The sequence below is a fragment of the Gossypium arboreum genome, chromosome 9, assembly GCF_025698485.1.
Source record: "Gossypium arboreum isolate Shixiya-1 chromosome 9, ASM2569848v2, whole genome shotgun sequence".
Taxonomy (NCBI): Eukaryota; Viridiplantae; Streptophyta; class Magnoliopsida; order Malvales; family Malvaceae; genus Gossypium; species Gossypium arboreum.
The window spans coordinates 82,546,284-82,569,740 of NC_069078.1; the positions used below are offsets into that span (position 1 = coordinate 82,546,284).

At 30.0% G+C, this 23,457-nt stretch overlaps 2 protein-coding genes across 2 annotated transcripts; both read left to right on the forward strand.

Annotated features, from left to right (window-relative positions):
* Nucleotides 1-10,830: 10,830 nt before the first annotated feature.
* On the forward strand, nucleotides 10,831-14,384 carry LOC108462963 (probable fructokinase-7). The gene is made up of 7 exons (XM_017762885.2): nucleotides 10,831-11,026; nucleotides 11,713-11,966; nucleotides 12,157-12,369; nucleotides 12,477-12,674; nucleotides 12,757-12,897; nucleotides 13,572-13,688; nucleotides 13,856-14,384. Exons 1-7 carry the CDS (start codon nucleotides 11,005-11,007, stop codon nucleotides 13,997-13,999), a joined length of 1,089 nt encoding a protein of 362 aa, XP_017618374.1. The 5' UTR covers nucleotides 10,831-11,004; the 3' UTR covers nucleotides 14,000-14,384.
* Nucleotides 14,385-19,842: 5,458 nt separating this feature from the next.
* On the forward strand, nucleotides 19,843-22,914 carry LOC108461968 (uncharacterized). Its single transcript, XM_017761966.2, has 4 exons — nucleotides 19,843-20,621; nucleotides 20,727-20,812; nucleotides 20,925-21,941; nucleotides 22,046-22,914. The coding sequence occupies exons 1-4, from the start codon at nucleotides 20,279-20,281 to the stop codon at nucleotides 22,682-22,684; spliced, it is 2,085 nt and encodes a 694-aa protein (XP_017617455.1). The 5' UTR covers nucleotides 19,843-20,278; the 3' UTR covers nucleotides 22,685-22,914.
* Nucleotides 22,915-23,457: the final 543 nt, after the last annotated feature.

Genomic DNA, 23,457 nt, shown 5'->3' on the forward strand with positions numbered 1-23,457 from the left:
ATTAAGTAAACTAAATATATTAGTAAAAGTTAAAAATTTATTCATACATATGGTAAAATCTTATAAATAAATAAAAAATTAAAATAACAAAATTAGTTATATAATGAACAACAAATGTTATACTAGTCAATTCAAAAGTTTCTCTAAACTCATAATTTTATATTTGCACGTAATTTACTCGTTTATTTTTAATTATTTTTAAAAATAATTTATTTTAATTACTGTAATTAGTGGAAAGTAATGTTCATTATTTGAACTACTAAACATAATTAAAATATATTAATTTATTTAACTCTTTAAATAACATAATAATAAATTTTCTAATCATAATTAAAACATGTTTATCATATTCATTGTATAATATAGTTTTTCTTCATGTAATTAATGCAAAGAAACATTAATAATAAATAATAAAATAATTAACATATATAAACAATTTGATATTTTAAACATTTGAGAATAAATATTTTCTAATTATTATTAAACCATTTATACAAACTATTAGAAATGATATTTTGAAAATTAAGCTATTCATTGTAAAAAAATTTCTTAATAGTCAATAAATTCACTTTAATAGTTTATAGATAATATCTAATTAATAAATGTAATATATGAGATTAGATTATAAAAATTGTTGTTTATAAAACTTTATATATGAATTATAAAGCTATTTTATAAATAATTAAAAATCATTTAAAATTAAAATAATTTTTTCTTTTAATAAAATCAAAATTCTTATTTATAAATGTAACAAATTTTACAAATAATAAAAATTTAAAATAACAAATTCACAAATATGATGAACAATAAACGATATATTCGTCAATTCAAAAGTTTCTCTAAACTCATTATATTATTGTTGTTGTTATGTCATATTCATATTATATTAGTATTAACAAATATTTAATTTAGAATAAAAAATTATGGTAAATTATTGTTATGATAATATGATTTATTAAATATAAATTTTAAATAATTTGAAACAATTAAAATAAAATATTTATAAAATTTAATTTGAACAGTTATAATAATACGATTTTTATTTATCAAGTATAATAATTTTAAAAATATTTGTAATCCCCTTATTTAGAAGTATTAGTGGCAAAGTATATAGTGGAATACAACTATTCTCCTAAAGCAAGTGAAAAGTAAAAACCAAAGAGATCCTTGTATGGTACGAATGTGGGTGGTTCCACTTCTACTTGTTGAATGATTAATGGAAACCATAATGAAGTGATGACCCCTTCACATGAAACAATCTCCGCTTCGCTGCCTTTATAAGGATAGCCTTTGACTTCTCTTTTGTTTTTCTTTCCTCATAAAACTTCTTCACCCCTGCCTTCCTGTAATCGGATACTATGGGGCATGGCCGCAAAACACCTTTTATACCCAAATCAGTTTTTAAATGAATTGACACAAATGATATTCATTATCCTAATTCTTGGATGATTACGCTCCGCTGTCATGTTCATCTGCTTCAGGAATCAAGTTTGGATGCTTCATATCACCAAGAACCCCTCATGTGATTCAATTTTATCTATATCATAAAAAATCTTCAACTTGCCCCAACACAAACAGGTCCAAGCAAACGGCTGTCTGGTCTTACTTTTATATAGAGTGGTGTCCCGAAATCCCAAACCAGAAAAACTAGAAGATAGAGGATAGGCAGGGAAGGAAGGTTCAGGTCTAAGGCAAGTAACATGAAGGTGGACTGGAGTTGTCACAATGTCAACGGAGGTGGGGGCAACATTTAGTTTTCTCTCTAAGGCCAAAAGCAAATCCCATGATAATGATAGACCCAGCAAGGTTGGATGTATAATATGCACAAACTATGGTTAAAAAAGAGGTGCATTTGATAGGGCCAGATATTATATTGTCCATGAAGAAAATATACAAACCCTTGGCGAAGTTAAAAGATTCGTCGTATTATGTTATTTACCGCTGTCAGCAATTCATTGAATTTGAAACTTGATGTCTTCAGAAAAATACAATTTTTTTGTAAGGATTTCTGAACCTTTAATGATGATGCAACCACCACCACGTACGAAAATCCTTTAAAGAGTTCGCTAAATTCAGAGTATGTTGCTAAAATATTTAAATTTAAAATCATATACTTATCGATAGCATGTTAAATACTTCAATATTTACAATAATGACACAATTCCATCCCCTGAAAATGTTACTTGCTTTTTCCCTTTGTCTCAACCATGATTTGTGTTGGTGGGTCTGGTGGTGGAATTCTAAATCACATTACAAAAATGGGGGGCAAACACAATCCAAATTGATTTTGGTTTTGGATTTTAGAAGAAAAAGATGGGGCTCAATGGCAATGATATTAAAAGTTGGTGTTTTCATGCCCATGATCCACAAGAAACAAAAATTATAAGCAAAATAATGAAGAGATAAAATATTAGTGTTTTTTTTTTTTTTTGTACAATGAGTATTTATGGAGACTACACCTCATGACTCAACAATTCTATTCCTAACAGTCTCCATACTTCTTTTCTAGAGCTTACTCAACAAAAAACTAATTGGTATATAGTTAACCAATAGCGTACCATCCAACACATTTTCTCTTACAAAATGCAACTCTAAATCAACATGCTTTGTGTGAGCATGACAAATTGAGTTGGCAGACATAGCAATTGTACTCGTCTTATCCCGCCAAATTTTTGGACTACCAACCAATTCAACTAAGGACCTGACAACAACACTCAACCAACTCTGCAATACTCCTCTACCTTAATGGTAGAATAAGAGATTGTTCCTTCCTTCTTAGGGCTCAGAATATAAGACTATTATCATGATATTCTCAAAATATATATAGTGGTCCGACAGTTATAAATGAAAAGTTATTAGTAATTAAAACTTTATATTTCTTGGTTATTAACCAAGAGTTATCACTATTAATAGTGATGAATTATGTCTCTTAAATTCAAAAGTTATGTCACTTGATTATTAACAAATAGTCATGATTATTCAAGTAAGCATCTATTAAATAATTATGTTTATTGTTAAAAGATGTAATTATTCATTTAAATAGTTGTGCTTCTATGAACCGATGCAATACATAATTTTCATACATTGTAAGTAAACAACAGCATGATATTTCATCACTGATAAAATAAAAAATAGAAACCTAAAACTCAGGTATCGTTTGGTATGATGGGAAATAGTCACTTTTCTTGTATGTTAAAATTTACTTACTTTGCTTAGGATCTAACTCTCTTTAGAGTTAATTTCTCATGAATATGGTAATGTGATTTTCATGATAAAGTATGGGAAAGTTACTTGTCAATGTAGATTGAAAAGTTAATATATATATATATATATATATATATATATATTAAGACAAAATTAACCCTATTTTATATTGGTTTAGAGTGTTAGTTTATTAATAAGCGTAAAAAGAAGAAGCTGTTGCTTTCTTCATTTGTCCTATTAATTAATTTTCTATATTATTTCAACGGATTTTTACAAGTATTTTATATTCATCATTTTTAAATTAATTTTTGTATTATTTCAACAGATTCTTCTCAAGTATTATATATACATAATTTTTAAAATTTATTCAAAAACAAGTTTTATATATACATTATTTTATATGTGCATTATTATATTTACAAAATATATGAAGGACAATTTTGAAACAATTTTGCTCACAATTATCATTATTAATAAAAAAATCTAAAAATCAATTAAAATTTATTATTAAATATTTAATCCAAATTGTTAATGTTAATTGATTATTATCATGTTTTAGCGTTTAGCCTAACGGTAACATCCCTTTTAATTAACTTTCTCAAGAATCATATTTTATTAGAATCATAACATGTGAAAGCATTAAATTTTACCTTAATTAAACCCTAAATCATAAACTCAACCTTTAAACTAGAAATCTGATATAAACCCTAAACATAAAACCTAATAATAATATAATAATCATAAGTATTATTAATTATGTTTATCTAAAGTCATTAGTATTTGTTTATACGTTCTCTACTATTTTTTGTTTTACTTAATTATGAGGTGTTGTGCTATTATTCGCTCATGGCATATTAAACTCATGCTTTAAGGATGCATCAAATATTATAACAAATAAGTTTTTAGTGTAATGATAAGACACATTACACTTCTAAAAAGAGAACATAAGTTCAAACATTAGGGACTACATTGTTTGGAAGGATAGCTACCATAAAAGCAAACAAAATTATACAGAGGAGGCCCCAGAAAATTGTTGGACTGGAATTGGGCTAGGGTTTGGGTTAGGATAATTGTTGGAAATGGATTGGGTTTAGTTTTGAGTAATTGTTGGTTAATGTTGGTTTGCCCATCCCAACTTGGGCTGCCGGGCAGATTGTACGTGCAGATTAAGGATTGCAAAAAGAAAAAGTGAAAAAAAAAACTCGGAAATGGATGGGTTTTGAGTCTATCTGACTTGATAGGATTGTATTTTTTTCTTGAAATCAAGTTTTGAAGTGGATCGGGTTAATTTTAGAGAATTAATTAATTTAAAAAATTCTTAAAACTTTATCATTATCAACCTCATTTTACTACCATTTTTTCTCATTTTACACTAGTTTCTTTCCTCCTTTTAATTTATTTTTCAAGTCTACCTCTCATTTTCATTCCTTACTTTTTTTCTTCCATAATGTAATATATATTTTCTCAAGCGGTCTTTTTAAAAATATATAGATTTTTAATTTATTAATCATAATTTAATAAAAAAATGAACTCGAATCAAGTTAGATTGGGGTCGACTATATAATTAATTTTTGGACTGGAGTTCGGGTGGGTCAAAATTTCTTTTAGAGTCGGATTGGGGTCAAAATATTACGGTAGAGTATCGGGTTGAGAAAAAAAGGGTCCTGCGCCGTTGGAATGAAGGAAGAGTTAGGCAGAAAAGGTATAAACACCATTTTCAATAAAAAAAAAATTCTTTTGATTAATTAGTTTTGGTGGTTCATGGACTCAGTTTGTGTGGCTTGATGATTTGACTAGTTTTGGCATATTTCTACTGCAAATGAAAAACGGAAACTATCTCTTATTTATGAGGCTTATGAATTTTGAAGATGATAAGTCTGAGGTTTAGTCTCAAATGCGCATTTAACTTGTTTGGATATGATCCCCATCTTTGTTGTGGAATTTTCACCCCAAATTATATTAATTTCTTTTGTAGTTACTACTTAAAAAGATGATCGCAAATATTCAGCCACAATGTTTTCCATGTTTTGTAAAAAATTACTTACCTCTCTCTGCAGATATATCGTTAATTAACTGGAGGAGTGGAAAATCTTGTGTCTCCAAAATATTAGGAGTGTTTTTCTTTAACTAGGTGTCATGATTATGATCTTGAACCTCATATTGGCTTATAAAAAAAAAAATATGCCAAGGGTTGGTAAATGGAGGTATTGGGATTTAAAGAGTACAATATTTTATTTTATTTTAATATAAGTTTCAATTATTCATTCCTATCCTTTTGTATTAATTTAATAATTGAATTTTAGTCATAGCTATACATTGTATATATTTTTATAAAAATAAAACATGGAATTCAATAAACTAAAATAAATAGAGTAATCTATAAAAATAGTCACTTTTGTTTGTCTCAAGTTACATTTTAGTCACTTATGTTTAAAATGTTACGTTTTAGTCACTTATGTTATTATTTTGTTACGAAGTGATCACTCTACTGTTAAGTTCCGTTATCTCTCTAATTGTAATCCTAAGTGGCAGTCCAACTAGATTTTAGGTGCCAACTTGAATTTCTAAATGGGATGAAAATAAATTTTTAATTAAAAAATTTTAATTAATTAATATTTTCAAACCTAAACCTTAACTAAAAAAACTATTCATCTATTTTTTTAATTTTTTTCTGTCTCTTATTTTTTTCAATGGTTTTTTTTTTCATTTGACTGAAAAAACTATTATTAAGATCAAAATAGTTGAAATTAGCAATAAGAAAGAATAATCTAGAATACCCACAAAGAGATTGTGAACATACAAGTTGATTCAGATCAGAAAAAATTTGATTGAAAAATCAATTATTCAAGAACTGTAAAAGAACTAGAAAACATAATAATTAGGAACAAGAACAGTGAAAGTAATAGCCTTTTTTCCGAAAATTTTAAAATTAGCTTGAATGAAACATGTTCATGAAAACATGTTTCTTGTTGCATTTTATGGGATGTCTACTGACGCAAAATAAAATACATGTTTACAAACAATTTCAAAAAGTAGAAGAAAATATCAAGAATTTTAATTTAGGGTTTTCATTAAACAATAAAAAATCTAATCTTTTGTTTTTTAATATTGAATAAAAGAGATAGAGGAATACAAAGAAGACATACATGAACCCTCCATTGAATCCATCTTTATAAAGCAGTCAATTTGATTTTAATTATTTTGATCTTAATAATAATTTTTCCAATCAAATGAGAAAAAAACCCATTGAAAAAAAGAAATGATGGAAGAAAAATTAAAAAGAAGATATAAACAGTTTTTTAGTTAAGTTTTAGGTTTAAAATTTTAATTAATTAAATTTTTAATCAAAATCTATTTTCATCCCATTTAGAAATCCAAGTTGGCACTTAAAATCAAGTTGGACTACCACGTAGGATTACCGTTAGAGAAATAACGGAACTTAATGGTAGAGTGATCACTTCGTAACAAAATAATAACATAAGTGGCTAAAATGTAATATTTTAAACATAAGTGACTAAAATGTAACCCGAGGCAAACAAAAGTGACTATTTTTGTAGATTACCCAAACAAATAATATATTTTCTTTTATTACAAATTTAACCCATGTACTTTAATAAATCTTTCAATGTAATGCCTGACTTTCAAAATGTTGATTTTGGTATTTAAACTTTAATTTCATTTATCAATTGATATTTTTCTCTAATAGTGTTAAATATTGATATCATTTGACACGAAATCCAATAATTGACTGTCATGTAGAAAAAAATTCAACCCTCGAGAGTAAAAAGAGACTTCAAAACAGTTATACCAAATTTTATATTAAAGTGAAAAAGGATTTTTTTTAAAAAAATTAATAATAAAAAATGAATCTGTTAACTCCATCCCCACCTTCTCTAAACCCCCACTGGGATTTAAATTAGAAGCAGAAAAAAGAAGATAAAGATAAAGAAGACAAAGCATTTTAAATACTGTGAGGCAAATTAAATTCTTTTTGAAATATACAAACCCTACTGCTACAATGACTGGTCCCAGTATGTGATGGGCAAATAACCATTTGTGGGTTTTGACTTTTTAGCTTCAGCCCCTGTTTGTCAAATTTAGGTCTAAGCTTACATATTTTGGATATTAATAAAGCTAAACTAACTTTGGTCTAAGTCAGAATCGAGCTTTCATAAAACTGATTTTTGTAAAGTGATTTCAACATTTAAACTCTTAATGTTATATAAAATATAATAACAGTAAACCAAATTCATTTTTACCTTATTATTAGCTATTTTATTATTTATTTTACATTAAATAAGTGGTCAACTATTTAAAAAGCAACAAAATATTCAAAATGTTAATACTATGTTTGGATTAACAAGAAAGGAAATAAAAGGTTATGTATTATCTTGCTTGGGTTAAGTAGCTAGTACTACATTCTGGACGTATTATTTTTTTACCATCTATGTAATTTCACATTATGTCCAGTTGTTAGTACATATTGTTCCCACTGATGCAATCGTAATTGGATGAAATGAGTCAGTATGTTTGGTATAGATTGAAATTTTAGTTGGTGTTAAAAAAAAAAAATTAGTCTATTTTATCCATCTAACCTAAAAAAATTTAATATTTATAAAAATGATCACATTGGTTCAAAAATATTTACTCAAATTACTTAAAATGAACAGTAAAATTGAGTTATGGGAACTAGATAGCCGGCACCACTATTTTTTCTATTTAAAAATATAATTTTTGGGGTTTTAGACACTAAATGCCGGTACCCATATATTTTTAAAAAAAAATTTTTGGTGTTGGCACACTGATGGCCGACACCCCTTTATCTGATAAAAAAATATTTTTGAGGGGTGTGTGGTGTCGGCCAACAAATGGCCAAAGTCACCCAACAAAAGGGATAGGCATATTGCAACATTAACCCCTCCTTATTTTCTCAATTTTTTTATTTTTCAAGTTTAATTACATATTTTATATTTTAAAATAATATTGAACTACTTATCATGTTTTTTAATTATTATTACATCACTCGCATTATTATTAAATTTAAAAATTAATTTAAATTTAATATGCATAATTAAATTAATTTTTTGATAAAATTAGAACCTACTTTAATGATTTCCATCTTTTATAATATATTTATAAATTTAGAAACATTTAAATGGTATCTAAAAAACTAATTTTAAATAGACTTAAAAATTTTAAATTTAAAAACATGTAATATATTTATAAAAAAATTACCTTATAGATTAAATTAATTTATAAAATTAAAATTTAAAATATAAAAATAACGTGTAGAAATTACGTCTATAAATTAAATTTATAAATATACTACTCGTTATTTACCTTATAGATTAAATTAATTTATAAAATTAAATTTTAAAATATAAAAATAATGTGTAGAAATAACATCTATAAATTAAATTTATAAATAATTTTTTGGGTCAAATGGGTAAAATAGCTGAAAGTTTAATGTTCCAATTTACTATTGGAATAGGCCATATTAACTAATACGACTAGAAATGATGTGAAATTGATTACATTAAATTAAATAATTAAAATTAGCAAAAAATAAACTAAACTTAACCAATTTTATTTAAATAAATAATGAAAAAGATTGATTATTATGATCTTAACTTTTTAATATAAATTAATTATGTATAAAATAGGAGGATAATAAAACATTTTACATTTTAAAATTGTATTTACTCTTGCCTTTCTCTTAATTTAAGTAAATAAAAATTAAACATTTTGAGAGAAAATAAAAGAACTAAGAATCTATGGAATTCAAAATAAACAATAATTAAACCTGGAATCCTTGTTTTTCAAAACTGCCGGTATGCATCGTTTTCGTCCCATGATGTGACACTGCCCAACAATTCTTACCTAATATTCTTTCCTGTCTCTGCACCGAAAGAGATTATATCATAAAATTCACATCTACATTCTTCCTTTTTAGTTGGTATGATGCTTTTAAAGCTTGAAGTAGAAAAGGCTTGGGCACATAACTTTAGGAAATTTCTAAGACAAAGAATCGTCATTCATTAAATTGAAATATTACTAAAGACACTTATATTATAAAATTTAAAACTTAAAACTCTCCAAATATAAATATAAATTCAACACACAAACTAGAAAAGCAATTTTCATTAAAGTATATTATTGTAATAAGTTAATCTCTTAATATTTTATTCTTTACTCAATCTAAGATCTTAAGGTATAAAGCAGTCACTCATACCTAAAATGTGCTAAGCTTTCCTATCACTCATTTTACCCGACATTAGATTTTACTTTATAATATATTTTTTTTAATTTAACTAACTAAATTCAAATTAATTAACTAATTATCTTACGCATAACATTTTGAGAGAGTGAAAGTCAACCATGAACACTCAAGTCCCCAATCTTCAGTTTTTGTCAACCTAACTAAGAATTCATTAGCAATATTTATATTTTTAAGTAAATGAAATTAGAGTTAAAATTGAACCAATATGTTAGATGAATTAGGGCACAACTTGCACAACATTAAAACATTAAAACACAAAACAAAAGTAACATGTATACATATGAACATCTTAAAATCTATATTGAATGAATTACGTGGAAATAAGTAAAATAAAATTTAAAGATCAAAGTCACATTTATGTAACACCCATAAATATATAAGGTTGGATGAAATAAATAACCAAGAAATGACTTAGTCTTGATGATTATGTAGTTAGTGCACTCTTTAGAGATCTCAGGTTTTTACTACCCTCAACAATCAAAGATATTATTACCATGTCAGGGTTTTGCCTGAACCTCTATAAGAGAGGCGTGTCTCAGTTGATAGAGATACAACCTATAAGAGCTCAAGAAAAAAACATTAGAATCGTGTACAATAATAATCATGAAGAATGAGTTGATAGAAATACAACATATAAGAACATATATAGCATTTACCTTATAATCATACTTTCAAAGACTTCTCTCATAAGAGTTGATGATCTTTTACAACATTAAAGCTATAATGATTTTTGGGCAAGCTAAATTAGATGACATTGTAATTGTAATTATCCTTAAATAGATTGAATTATAATTAAGTGTTATACTAAAATTTATTTTACGAGTAATACGTGTCTTATGAATTAAATGGTAATAACAATTTCTTTCAAATAATTCTTATATTTTCTCCAAAATATAGCATTTGTTTTCAATAATTAAGTACGGCTAAGACTATCAATCATTGGATAATGATTCGTTGCAATAATTCCAATTAATTCACATCCAGTGGTTGAACTTAAGTCGCTTTCAACTGAAACTGTTGCCACGTAGGACACAACAATCCTTATTTTTTATGTTATTTTTTTTAGTGTTATCACAACACGACAATTTGTAAATTCTAAAAATAAATTAATCTCAACATAAATATAATCCTTGAATTTCTTTCATACCATTATGTAATTAGTTTCATTTGCGTAATTTAAAAAAAAAAAAAACCTTTGAAATAGCAAGATTATCCAAATTGTAAATAAGATAGTGTCATTTTTTGAATCCAAAACAAAAACATGAATAAGATAAATGAAATTAAAATAATTGCTGTAAAAAAACAACATATAAAACACAGATGACCAAAGTGTAACACTTGTCAACTTTTATATTAGCAAAGAATCCTTCAAGATTAGCCACCAACGTCCTCTCTTTACACTTCTTTCTTATTCTTAGGACCAGAAATACCCGATGCCGCATTCTTTATCTGCTGAAAACACCGGGATTTTGGCCATTCCATTGCTTTCTTTCTGATTCAATCTTCCTTAAGTTTCCAATATGGCTGGGAAATTAACTACAGGTTCCGCTCTTTTTCATGATTCAATATGTTCTTTCAATGCTCTGCCATTTTCTTACTTTGGGTTTTAAGTTGGTTTTATGCACCCAAGATTATTTGTGTGAATCCCTTCACCTGTGATTGTTTGTTTTGTTGCTGTTGACGATTTTTGAAATCATACTTCTTTTTTCTTTCATCCCCCAAAACTTTTTGCTTTCTTTTGTTATCAAGTACTTCTTTTTTTGTATTTGGTACAACACATCTTTAACGAGTAATCTTAAAAATTCTTGCTTTTGAGGTTAGGTTTCTTTCAATTATAAAGATATATATTTCATCATGGTATTTTGATTGCTGTCTAAAGTTTGTGATTTCAATCAAAATTACCCGAAATTTTCGTTTCTTGTTGCTTACATGTTGGCCAAATCACATGCTTTGTATGGTATACTGTGTACCGCAAGATCTTACACTAAAAGACATTACTTTTTCAATAAAGATGAAGTGGGAAATGGATTATATTTTTCCTTGTTAATCCCAGTGGCATGTTTTTAATTAGCTGTTTCGAGAAATCATTGATTGAATTTGTTACTCAAAATGGATTGTGTAATTTAGTGCTTTCAAGGTGAACAAATTGGCCTAGGCCTAGGCCTAGGAGTGGTTAGAGAGAGTTAACTCTTTTTTAAGTTTTTTATTTTTGGTTTAAACAATGTCAGGAAATATCACTGGTATTGAGAAACTGCATATTGTTGGTGGAGCTGAAGATCGTACTGCTATTACAAACGGCAACGCTGCAAAGAATAAACCTCTAGTTGTTTGCTTCGGTGAATTGTTGATCGACTTTGTACCGACGGTTGGAGGGGTTTCTCTGGCTGAAGCACCTGCTTTCAAGAAGGCTCCTGGTGGTGCTCCTGCAAATGTGGCTGTTGGGGTGTCACGATTAGGAGGATCATCCGCTTTCGTAGGAAAGGTAAATTCAAACATCACTGCAATAATTCTATGAAATATACTTCATTTAAGAACTTTGGCTGAAGGATACATTCTCACAAATGATATTGTGATCATTGTGTACCTCTAATCCTTCTTTCTTCTTGTTGCAAATTTGCTTTTTTACTTTTGATACACTTCAAGTTCCAAACACTATTTCAATTCCATATCAGGTAGGCGATGATGAATTTGGCTACATGTTAGCTGACATTTTAAAACAAAACAATGTTGACAACTCTGGCATGCGATTTGATCGAACTGCAAGAACTGCGCTTGCATTTGTTACTCTCAAAGCTGATGGTGAACGTGAGTTCATGTTTTTCCGTCATCCAAGTGCTGATATGCGTCTTCATGAGTCGGAACTCAATACAAACCTCATTAAGCAGGTTTTCTTCCTGGCTTATTCTTCTTTGTTTCAAATAGTCGATGTGAAGGGGATTGGTTTTAGTAGGATTTGGAAATTTCTGACCTCCAAACAATATTGACTGTGTAGGCAAACATCTTTCACTATGGTTCTATTAGTTTGATCGAGGAACCATGCAAGTCAGCTCACTTGGCAGCAATGAACATTGCCAGGAAGTCTGGAAGCATGCTCTCTTATGATCCAAATTTAAGATTGCCACTATGGCCATCACCAGAGGCTGCTCGAAAAGGAATAATGAGTATATGGGATCAATCGGACATTATTAAGGTATGGTTTCTTTTTATCATGAGACTCATTTATGAAATGTCGTGCTACTGCATTCATTTGCTGCTAACCTAAGAAAATGCAGGTAAGCGAGGATGAAATTACATTCTTAACCGGAGGTGATGACCCTTATGATGATAACGTGGTGATGAAGAAGCTTTTCCATCCTAATCTTAAGCTTTTGGTTGTAACCGAGGGATCAGAGGGTTGTAGATATTACACCAAGGTATGATTACCTCTTCTTTGCTTTTCCTTGAAAAAAGATTGGATGTTATGAATTTCACTAATATTTCTCACAATCCAAGTGGACTTTTTGTGGACCTATAAAATCTTTTATAGACCCTAAGAGTGTTCAATCGGTTAACCAACCTGAACTATCATTAATCAAATTAACCGATTCTTTTAAACCCTTAACCGTTAACCGAATCGAAATTTTTTCAAAAAATTTAATCGAACCGAACTTTTTCGGTTAATCCGGTCGATTAACAGAATTAATTGAAAGTTATATATTTTTTTATTTTTGGTTAAAACAAATATAAAACATATAAAAAATTAACCGACTTAACCGACCGATTAATTTATATTTCCAAAAAATTTACCGAACTGACCGAATACTTATATATTATAATATTATTTATTAGATTTGGTTAATTCGATTAACTGACCAATTTTAAACCGAATTAACCGTTAATCGAACTTCCAAAATATTATTAACCGACCCCCGATTGAATTAATTCGATTAACTGACCGATTAACCGAATTCGATCGTTAACTAAATTAATTTAGTTTCACCCGAAATTTGCACATCTCTAATGGAGCCAATGCCCTCAACTAAAGATTATCCGAGTTCTAATGATGCACTGATTAAATAAGTGATATCAACCTATATATCCTCTGCAGGCATTTAAGGGCAGGGTTCCTGGCATTAAAGTTAAACCTGTAGACACGACAGGGGCTGGCGATGCGTTTGTCAGTGGCTTATTGAATAGCCTAGCTTCTGATTCAAAGTTATTTCAGGTAGTTACAGTTGTTACATTGGTTAAGATACATCATTTACAGTATCTTCTTTCCTAATGGTTACTGATAAATTCCATATAACTAAACTTACCCCTGGAACATTGTTAGTGCAATTTAAATGAACATGAAGAGTCGAAGTTCAGACTGTGAATTTGCATTTTTAACAGGACGAGAAGCGGTTAAGAGATGCCTTACTTTTTGCAAATGTCTGTGGAGCCCTCACAGTAATGGAGAGAGGTGCAATGCCGTCGCTGCCAACAAAAACAGCCGTGCTTGATGCTTTGAACAAACATTCTGCATCAAAGAAATGAAAGAGATCCTCCTAACTGGTATACTTTTGTTTTATTATAGCTTCCTTGCTGAGTTTCAGAGCATTACTTGCTCCTCGTACAACTACATAAAAGTTCCCCTTACACTGGTTGAGCCGGTTTCAGTGGTTTAAGCGTCATAGAGTTTCGATATATGAATAAAACAAGCGATCCCATGTTAATCTCTAGACAAGAAAAGGCGCTGCGGGATGTTCTTGTATGAGATAAACATATGAAATTAGCTGAAAGCTGAGGTTTTAAAGTGGAATACACAAATTAACTTCTACCCTACTGTAAAATTTTGGCTTTTCGTTTGGGTTTCAACATTACAGTATATATTATATTCGCAATTTCCATAAATAAAGCACAATCGATTATGTATTCATAATTTGGAGATTAAATTAAAAAGCAGAGACTGGCATCTAATGGAAAATTGAACCGAATGACTTGATTGAAACTATATTCATAATTTGAGGAGTAAATTAAAATGTTTAAAAGGTTAAGGACGAATGATGCATTTCAACATCCTTGAGATGAAGTGACTATAGGGAGATCAATAAGAGAAAGGAAAGACAATTTTAGATGACTACGCCATTTATCTAACATGAATTTGATATAGGAATAGAAGATAATTCATTCTCTTTTAATTAAGTTAAATCAATTCATAAGATAAATAGATCGAAGTCATTAAACAGTCATATCATATAGGCTGAAATCGATTGACTGTAAATTGATTTTCAAAACTAAATGAAATTCAAATGATAACACTGAAAGATATAAAATATATTGTCAAGGGATTCACTTAAAATGAGGACATCGACTTTAAAGAATTTTTTTTCACCAATTTTGACAAAAGACTCGTTTAGAATCATTATAACATGTATGACGCATCATGTATGGCGCATTGTGAGTTAGAGCTACATCGAATTATACATAGTCTTTTAAATTCAAGCAATCTTCTCAATTTTAAAATAGAAGTAAAGGAAAAACTATCTCGAGGGAGAGACAAGAAAAGAAGTATTCCTCCCTCATTCTGAATCAAGATTAATAATTGTTTTTTTATTAAATCAAGTTCACATAATGTAGATGTAATTTCAAGACTAGCTCATTTGTTGCACTTCAAAACTTGTGTACGTGATCAAGTCTCGAGGGGACATTTGTAGACGAAGAAAATTTACAAGCCAATTATAAAATGACACTTGTCAAACTAAAATTACTGTGGGTCAAAGTTACCACAATGAAAATGATAACATCATATTTGTGTCATAATTATTTTTATTAAGGGATAAATAATAAATTTTATATTATCACTAATTGAAAATAAAATAATTAAGTGATAATATTAAATAATTATTTTATCTTTAATTAATTATATTATAATAGATAAATGATAAATAAAAGAGATTAAACTCTTGTAGAACAATCAAATGGAACAGTTAAAATTCTACAATAACTCTCTTTTATTTAAGTAATTGACATTATAAAAAGGGTAATCCCAAGTTATTTTATAAGAACACAAGTTCAAGAAACTCAAAAGATCTTTTCAAAATTCTCTAAAGAAGCCGAATAACTTGAATGCCGCATTAGTTCAATAGAAAAGCCGCCTTCCAATCCAATTCAATTGTGGAAAAAAAGTTAAAAGTTATTTCTAAAAAAAGTCTGTCTTTTGATTCAAATCATTTAAAGGAAGGAGGTTCAAACCCGTCTCAAGAGCAAGTCGTCACTAGACTTAAAACAATCCACATCCATCTAATATCAAGTCAAACGACTCTTGAAGAAGAATCAAATTATACTTTTCTTTATATTCAAAAAATTTCTAGAAATTTTAACTTTCTTAAAAATTCATCAATAAATTTTAACTCAAAATTTACAATTCAAACCTTAGACTTCAATTTTGTGTTTACTAACAAGTAAAAGTTAAAATATCTCTTTCACTGTGTATTGATTTATTAAAGATATGGGTTTATTGTTTGTTAAATTTATATGGTTAAAACTCCATGAAAGGAGTTTATCCATCACGTTCTAACATTTTTCAGCAAAACAGATAAAAGCCTTAAACAAATTCCACTTTTCAGTATTATAATAATAGGGGTGGCGACGCTTTCATCTTACAGATGTGGTGACCTTTATTACTTTGATTAATAAGGTATGACGGTAGGAGCTTTGGAGAAGCAAAATTTGGAAGTCCTGTTTAGATTCAAATATTGAGTGGTCTAGGTTCATGTAAGTTGGTGATAACACTAAAAACATGTTGTGGAATACTAGTGGTCATCTTTTATGAAACCAATTTCTGTGAAATGCAGAAGGTTGCGTCTTCACTGTAAGTTGTGGTTTGAGTATAGAGGGATGACATTAACTGATATGTTGGGTTGATTTATATGCCGGGCAGGGAGTGTCTCTTCCTCCCAAGGCGCCTTGCTGCACTGCATATAATAATTTGGTACAGTTCTTGGAGGATGATAAAAAGTACTTCACAATAACTTAGAAAGGGAAAAGGTTGCTCAAAACTTTAAAAAAAAAGATATATTTAAGTGTGCAAAAATTTTAATAATAGGGATCAGATCAGACATCTGAACCACATTAATAAGGTTGTTGAATGCATTTATGTAATGAAAGAGGGTTTAGACTTGGTTATTTGAAAGACTAGCGTCAGACAGACTAAGCACTGTTTGAATGTTGATGCCATACGAAAGGTTCAATAAATATACAAGGGTAAGATAGGGTTGCCCTTATTGAAAAGACTCTTGAGATGAGATGGAGAGGAAGAGTGAGATGGATGACGGTGGCGCAAGGGAAGCAGAAATGTTTTGTAATTTTTAGGCAAGCAAGGGATGAACAAGCCATTGATGGACTATCATTTTTTGCTATTTATGGCCATTTATTACCTTTTGGCAGCGTCTTCCATGCGGCCATTATAAGGAATTCCCAACAATTTCACGAGAACTGCCACTGTAGCTTTAAATGTTATGGTGCTAACTTTTCTTTCTTATACGTTACAAACTATGGTGATTATTATTTAATTGAATTTAAGAAATAATCAACTTGTAAATTTTATTCTGAAATCAAATTTAATTTTAAATTTTATCGACTAAGAGTTAGAGTAAATTTTATTTTATTTGAAATGAGTGAGTAATTTATTCAAGTTAAAATAAATATTTAAATCTAATGAACTTTATATCATATGGTAGTTTACTTAAAAATAACAAATCATTTATAACATGCTACTCTTAGTTTTAAGAGAAAATTTGTTTAATAAAAGGTAAAAAAAAAAACACATTATTTGAGAGTTAAATGTTCAGACTTGAGTTGTGAAAAAATTTAATCTAATTGATAATTATTATTTTATTAATTAAAATTAATTTGAATTGTTACTAAATTTTGTCGGATAAATCTATTCCATTAAAAATAAATATTCATTTGTATTTAAACCAGGTAAAATAAATCTTATAAAATTTTACGAGATTTAAGTTGTCTTAACAATAACTAATCATTAATAACACAGGACAATTTTTCTTTTTAAACATAATACACAACCTTAAGCGGAATGCCATTTAATAGAAGGACAAAAACCACGGACTTGAGAGTCAACTTAAAAGATTATCTTAAGCAATATCACCTTTATTTTAGCTATCATAATAAGTAGATTGCTCTTAGCTATCAACAATTGACTTAAAAGAAGATATAATGAACTTTTGATCCTATAACTTTACAAGAAAAATTATTTGTCATTTATTTAATTTTTTGTCTCTTTTAATAATTAAATTTTATTTTTATCAAATCACCATAAATTGAATAGAAAAGTTAATGTTTATTAACTTTGTTGACATGGTATATAAGTAGATTCCTATATGGATGATATATCAATATTTAATTAATTCAAAAATATTAAAAATACTTTATATAATTTTAATAGTTTTAATTATTTTAACTTTTAAAAATAAATTTTAAATTTTTTAAAAATTAATTAAATGCTAATGTGTCATACACATGACAATCCATATATATGTCACATGGACAAATTTAAAAACGTTGATGTTTCTTTTTATTTTGGAATGGCTTAACAAAAGAAACAGAGTAAATTTAAAAGCTAAATGAAGAATGAAAATAATTCTTTTATAAAACTAAAGGTTAAAAAATTCATTACGGTGAAAAGTTTAAATGGCTAACTCGAAAATCAATATCTATTCATTATTAAAAATCTGCTTGATCAAATTTCAGATGAATTGTTCATTATTAACTTCATCAAAACTTAAAAAAGAAAAAACCAAAGTTGAATTAAAATTAATTATTCATTTTATATAAAAAGAATATCCAATTTGGGGGTGAGATAGATGAAGCTTATGGTCAAATGGGTGGCAGTGAAGATAAGCAAAACATAGATTAATCCCGTCCCATTGTCATTCTTAGCTACGAATAGTAGAGTGGGAAGGCCTTTGGATTGAGCCCCAAAAAGGAATAGGACCAACACTACCACCACCTCCTCCACCTGAGCTAATATTAAAAAAATAACAGCTTTCCCTCGGCGCGGTGGTCCCTGAGCGTTGAGAAAGACTTGAAAGGTGCATGGGAATCAACAAACAGGCCTCAATCTCAGTCCCAAGTGGGATTTTATTATCAGTTTAAAGGAGGCTCCCGACACAGTTCAAACTTGTATTAATGGCCTACCTTTGTCGGAATTCCTGCACACTCTGCTACTCCACCACACCTTCCATCACATGCCGCGCATCCTGCCATGGCTTTGGGGTCCCCTCCCCTCCCTTTCCTATAAACGATACATAATATTAATGTTGCTTCCTCCATTAATCCCCACTCCCATTTTCTTTTGCCTTTTTCTTCCCATCCTTAACAACACAACAAAACGACTATATGATGGATTAGATGCGAGGAATGGTCCTTCCCGATTCACCCATTTTGTTGCCACCTAAACTGATATACTTACATTTCTATTTCTTTGTGTTCGAATTTTGAATTAAATCTATCTCCTTCTACTACTCTATGTATCACATCTTAGAAATTTAATGAAATGGAAGAATGAGGTTAAAAAAGCACAACCCCAAGCATTTAATATCCTTAATTCAATTTTTTCTTTTGTCTTTTTTAATAAAAAAAAGTAGTTGGCTTTTTAGAGTAGAAATTTCAATGCAAAAAACATCTAAATAAAATCTCTCCTATGTTCTTTAAACATTTGTTCTATTACTTGCTTTGAAAAATGTCTATAAATTTAAAAACCTTAATTCGTAGCATCTTAGTCAATATTTTGTAATTTTGCTTTTGAGGGTATGAATGCTTTCACAGGGTGGAAAGTAAAGGTGGAAAATGGATTGTGATTCTTTTTTCCTTTTTTGGTAAATGGTTTATGATTTTGATTTTAAGTCAATATTTTTCGTTTTAAGATAGAAAAAAAAGTAAAAATACTTCTCCAATTCTTCTTAATTTAAAATTGACTAAATTAGTTCCTTTTAAAAAATTAGAGTAATTTAATTATTTTTAATTTTAAAATGAGCAATTAAAAATAATTAATTTCGTGTTAATATTTTTCATAATTGTACATAATTTTAATTGGTATAGTAACAAACTTTTAAAAACTCTAAATTAAAAAGTTCTTATTAAGAGATGAAAAAAATTAATATAATTATGTTTAAATAAAATTTTAAGTATTTATTAAAATTCTCTCTAACTTTTTTATTATGCTCATTAAAAATGTGGCCAAATATGATACAATCCATTTTAAATAAAACAAAAAACAAGAAACTAAATAATGGTAGAGGAAGAGGAAAAAGAAAGTGTAATAAATTATATTTTTAAAAAAATATTTTAAAAGTGTATATATATTTTCTGATGAGAGTAATAAATTGTAATGACAGAAAAAGAGATGACATAATAATGGAATTCCAGTTTTAAAATGAAAAAGAGTGGGGAAGGTAGTACTATCTATTGTTGCTAGAAGGGGTGAGGGAGGACGATGGTACTGATAGATGCGAGTGGGCCGCTGCTTAACACATTTCCGGGAAAGTAAAGATCAAAGGATAAAAAGTGTTGGTATCTGGCTGACATTGCTGATGGAAGAATCACATTGTACATCGAGCTTCCCTGTGGGAGATTGTTTATCTCCGCAATGCGCGTATTCAGATGGTCGTATATCCTCCTCATCACTTTCCAATATTATAATAATATATGCTAGTTTAGTTTAGTTTAGTAGTAGTACCACAACAGCCTTCTAACCAATTCCATCTGAAAACTCTTGTTTCATGCAAACCCGAATATGTGTCTCATTTATGTCCCATGCTTCACTTTTCATGCTTTTCTCCACTAATCTTTATTCTCAGCTTTTCGTCCTCAAACATCGTCCTTGTTTTCATTACTAGGAATCCCCTCGTCCTTTTTCTTATTGGGGTTCCGGAGATGGGAAGGGATTGGTATTGGAGTAGTGGGGGGCCAATGGCTAAACCTTCCTCCACCTCCAACAGAACAACATCAGAGAGAGACTCTGCTCAAACTACTCTCTCTGGTTGCATCACTGCCGTCTTTCACTTGTTTGGTTCCCATCGTTTCCGTTGCCATTTAAAACACCACACCAGTCGTAGCAAGCTTCCCTCTCTTCTCTCTCGAGACTCCACCATTAAAGGTTCCTTCTTTCACTCACTCACTCACTCTCTTCTTTTTTCTTTTTCTTTTTCCTTTTTCTAGTTTCGAAATTATAGGGGGAGTAACGTGTCCCGATGCAATGCAGGTACAGACACAGAGGAGGAAGCCTCAACGTTAACTTCAGCTTCATTCACATCGACCACTAAAGAAGAAGAATTTTTAAATATCCCTGTAACTTTTCTCCTTGGCTTCCTGCCTTTATTTATTATCATTTTCAAAAGTATCACAATTTTATTCTTGGAAAGTGAGTGATTAATGCCCCTTTTTTTCAATGAAAATGCAGACGGGAATTCAAATCAAAACACGTTTAGACATAAGGTCAAAAGCTGGTGCCCCAAATAATGAGACCCCAGGGACCAGGACTCCTACTTTGGTTGCTCGACTGATGGGTCTTGATCTTCTTCCTGAAAGCCACTCGCCATCGTTTCAAGCTAAGTCACGTTTAAGCCACCATATTCAATCCTCAAAGTCTGGTCAAAAAAGTTCATTGCATGGTGATATGAGGGGCGGCACTCGCTCATTGCCGGAAACTCCAAGACCATCGTCTGCAAGGAGGTCAGATGTGGATTATCATCATCATCGCCTTTCGCTTCAAATCAACAAAGAAAACATGAGCGCTTGTGAAGAGTTGGTTATGTCTCGTCTCTCATCACTGAAAATGAAAAAGTTCAAAAATGAATATGAAATAGTGGAGCAGGTTAAAGAGAGGCTTAAAAGGAAAGTTGGTATGAATATAACCAACGCAGTTCGCAACAGACAGCGAGACAGAGAAGAGCTTGTTAGCAAATTTAAGTTCAAGAGAATTTCCAGAGCTTTAACCAAAGTTGCTGATGTTTCAAGCATTGTCAACCACTCGAAACATTCCAGTTCAATAGAGTTTAGATTCTTGGAATCCAAAGGCAAACCAGACAAAAATTCATCCACTAATTATCATAATCTTCAACCACCAAAATTATCATTTTCATCATCTCCTGATATTGATATCCAGCTTCAGCCCATCAGAGTGTTACCAAAGCCCAAGTTGCAGGCTATTGAAGAGGAACAAGAAGAGCAACACAAGCTGCAGCAGCAGCAGCCAAGAGCCGTTAGCAAATGCAAGAAAGGGCCCAATCAAAAGTTCATTTCACGACTGAAAAAACCTCAACAAGCATCGGAAATCATCCGAAGCAAGAAAGAAGAGCCTTTCGTTCGTCCTTCCAGACTTGACATTCCCGACAAGAAATGCAGGAAAACCCATCTCCTCAACACCACGGTCCCCACCCTTCTTCCGGCTCCGGCCGCAAAAATCCCACAAAAAAAGGTACCGTACTAGCAAAAACGATGTCAACATGTATATTTTCCTATTAATATTGCAAAGGAAATGTGGCTTTTTTGTTATCAGCTTATAGTTTGGATGCGTTTCAGGTCTTAGATGCTCAAAGACCGAAATATAGCTCACAGTTATCTAGTTCGACCCAAACGTATGTCAAACAAGAACCGAGGCAGGCACAGGTTTTCACCATCTCCACCGCTAGCAATGAAGCTGAATATGAGTACATCGCAAGAATACTAAGACGTAGTGGCATAGACAAAGATACCCCAGTGTCCTTCTCGTCCTGGTTCTCTCCTTCCCATCCTCTTGATCCGTCCATTTTTAACTATGTCGAACGTTTCACTACTTGTTCTGCTAATGATAATGGTAAATTGAGTCAGCGGTGCAATAGAAAGCTACTGTTTCATCTGGTGGATGAACTGTTGAGTGGAATTTTGAAGCCTTATTTTAATATGAAGCCTTGGGTCATTAGGGTCGGCCCTGGTTTTAGTTACATGGATGGGTCTCAACTAATAGACACCTTGTGCTCGAAAATCAGAAGGTTTCCTCAATCTGATTGTCGAGTTCTTCAAGACATTGATGCCTTAATTGATAAAGATTTGCCAGACATTAAACTCCAGAGTGTAATGGCGTACGAGGAAGAAGGGGAAGCGATTGTGGCGGAGTTAGAGAAGGGCATCTTAGAGGCGCTGCTACATGAAATGGCAGTTGAGTTTGGTGTACGGCTTTGAACTTGCCATGGCGGTTTCCAAAACTGATACGGCAGCATTTAGTTTGTGTGAGAGAGAGGGGAATGGGCGTTATGACTTATGAGATGCTATTTCGTGGAGGTCCATACGGAAATGAAAAGATTGTAAAATTCTTTTATTGACCAGTACTAAATTGTAATTCAGTAACTATCATCAATGTATTTTTATTTTAGTATGTATAACAAAGTGTTTACAGTATTGTAAACTTAAAATGATTTCATACCAATTATTTATTTATAGTTGCAATTTATATATATATATATATATTAGTAATAAAATCTTTGATTCTATTATTTAACAAAATTTTGATCCAAAACATTCGTCTATTTTGAAAAGGGTAATTGATAATTATTTCTAAAAATTTCACCCTTAATAAATTTTGTTTCAAATATAAGTTATTTAAAATTGACTTGCTGCTTAACGCGTTTGAACTCCTTACATCATAATAACAAATTTGAATATATTTTTGCAGGTTTCAAGTTTTTACACACTAATTTTGTATCAATTCTGTTGTTCTGCACTTAACGCCTAGCTTTGGGGAGTTTTGGAGTAACTTCAAATTACTTGGTGTCTTAGCCTTCAATAGGTTGTGCTCGACATGAATAATATGACTACAATTACTTGGTGTCTTAGTCTTCAATAGGTTGTGCTCGACATGAATAATATGACTACAATTCAGTTGATTTAAGATGAGTCAGTTGAGTTCTACCATTCAGTCGTGTTATGAGCTATTAAAAAAATTTATTCAACATTCT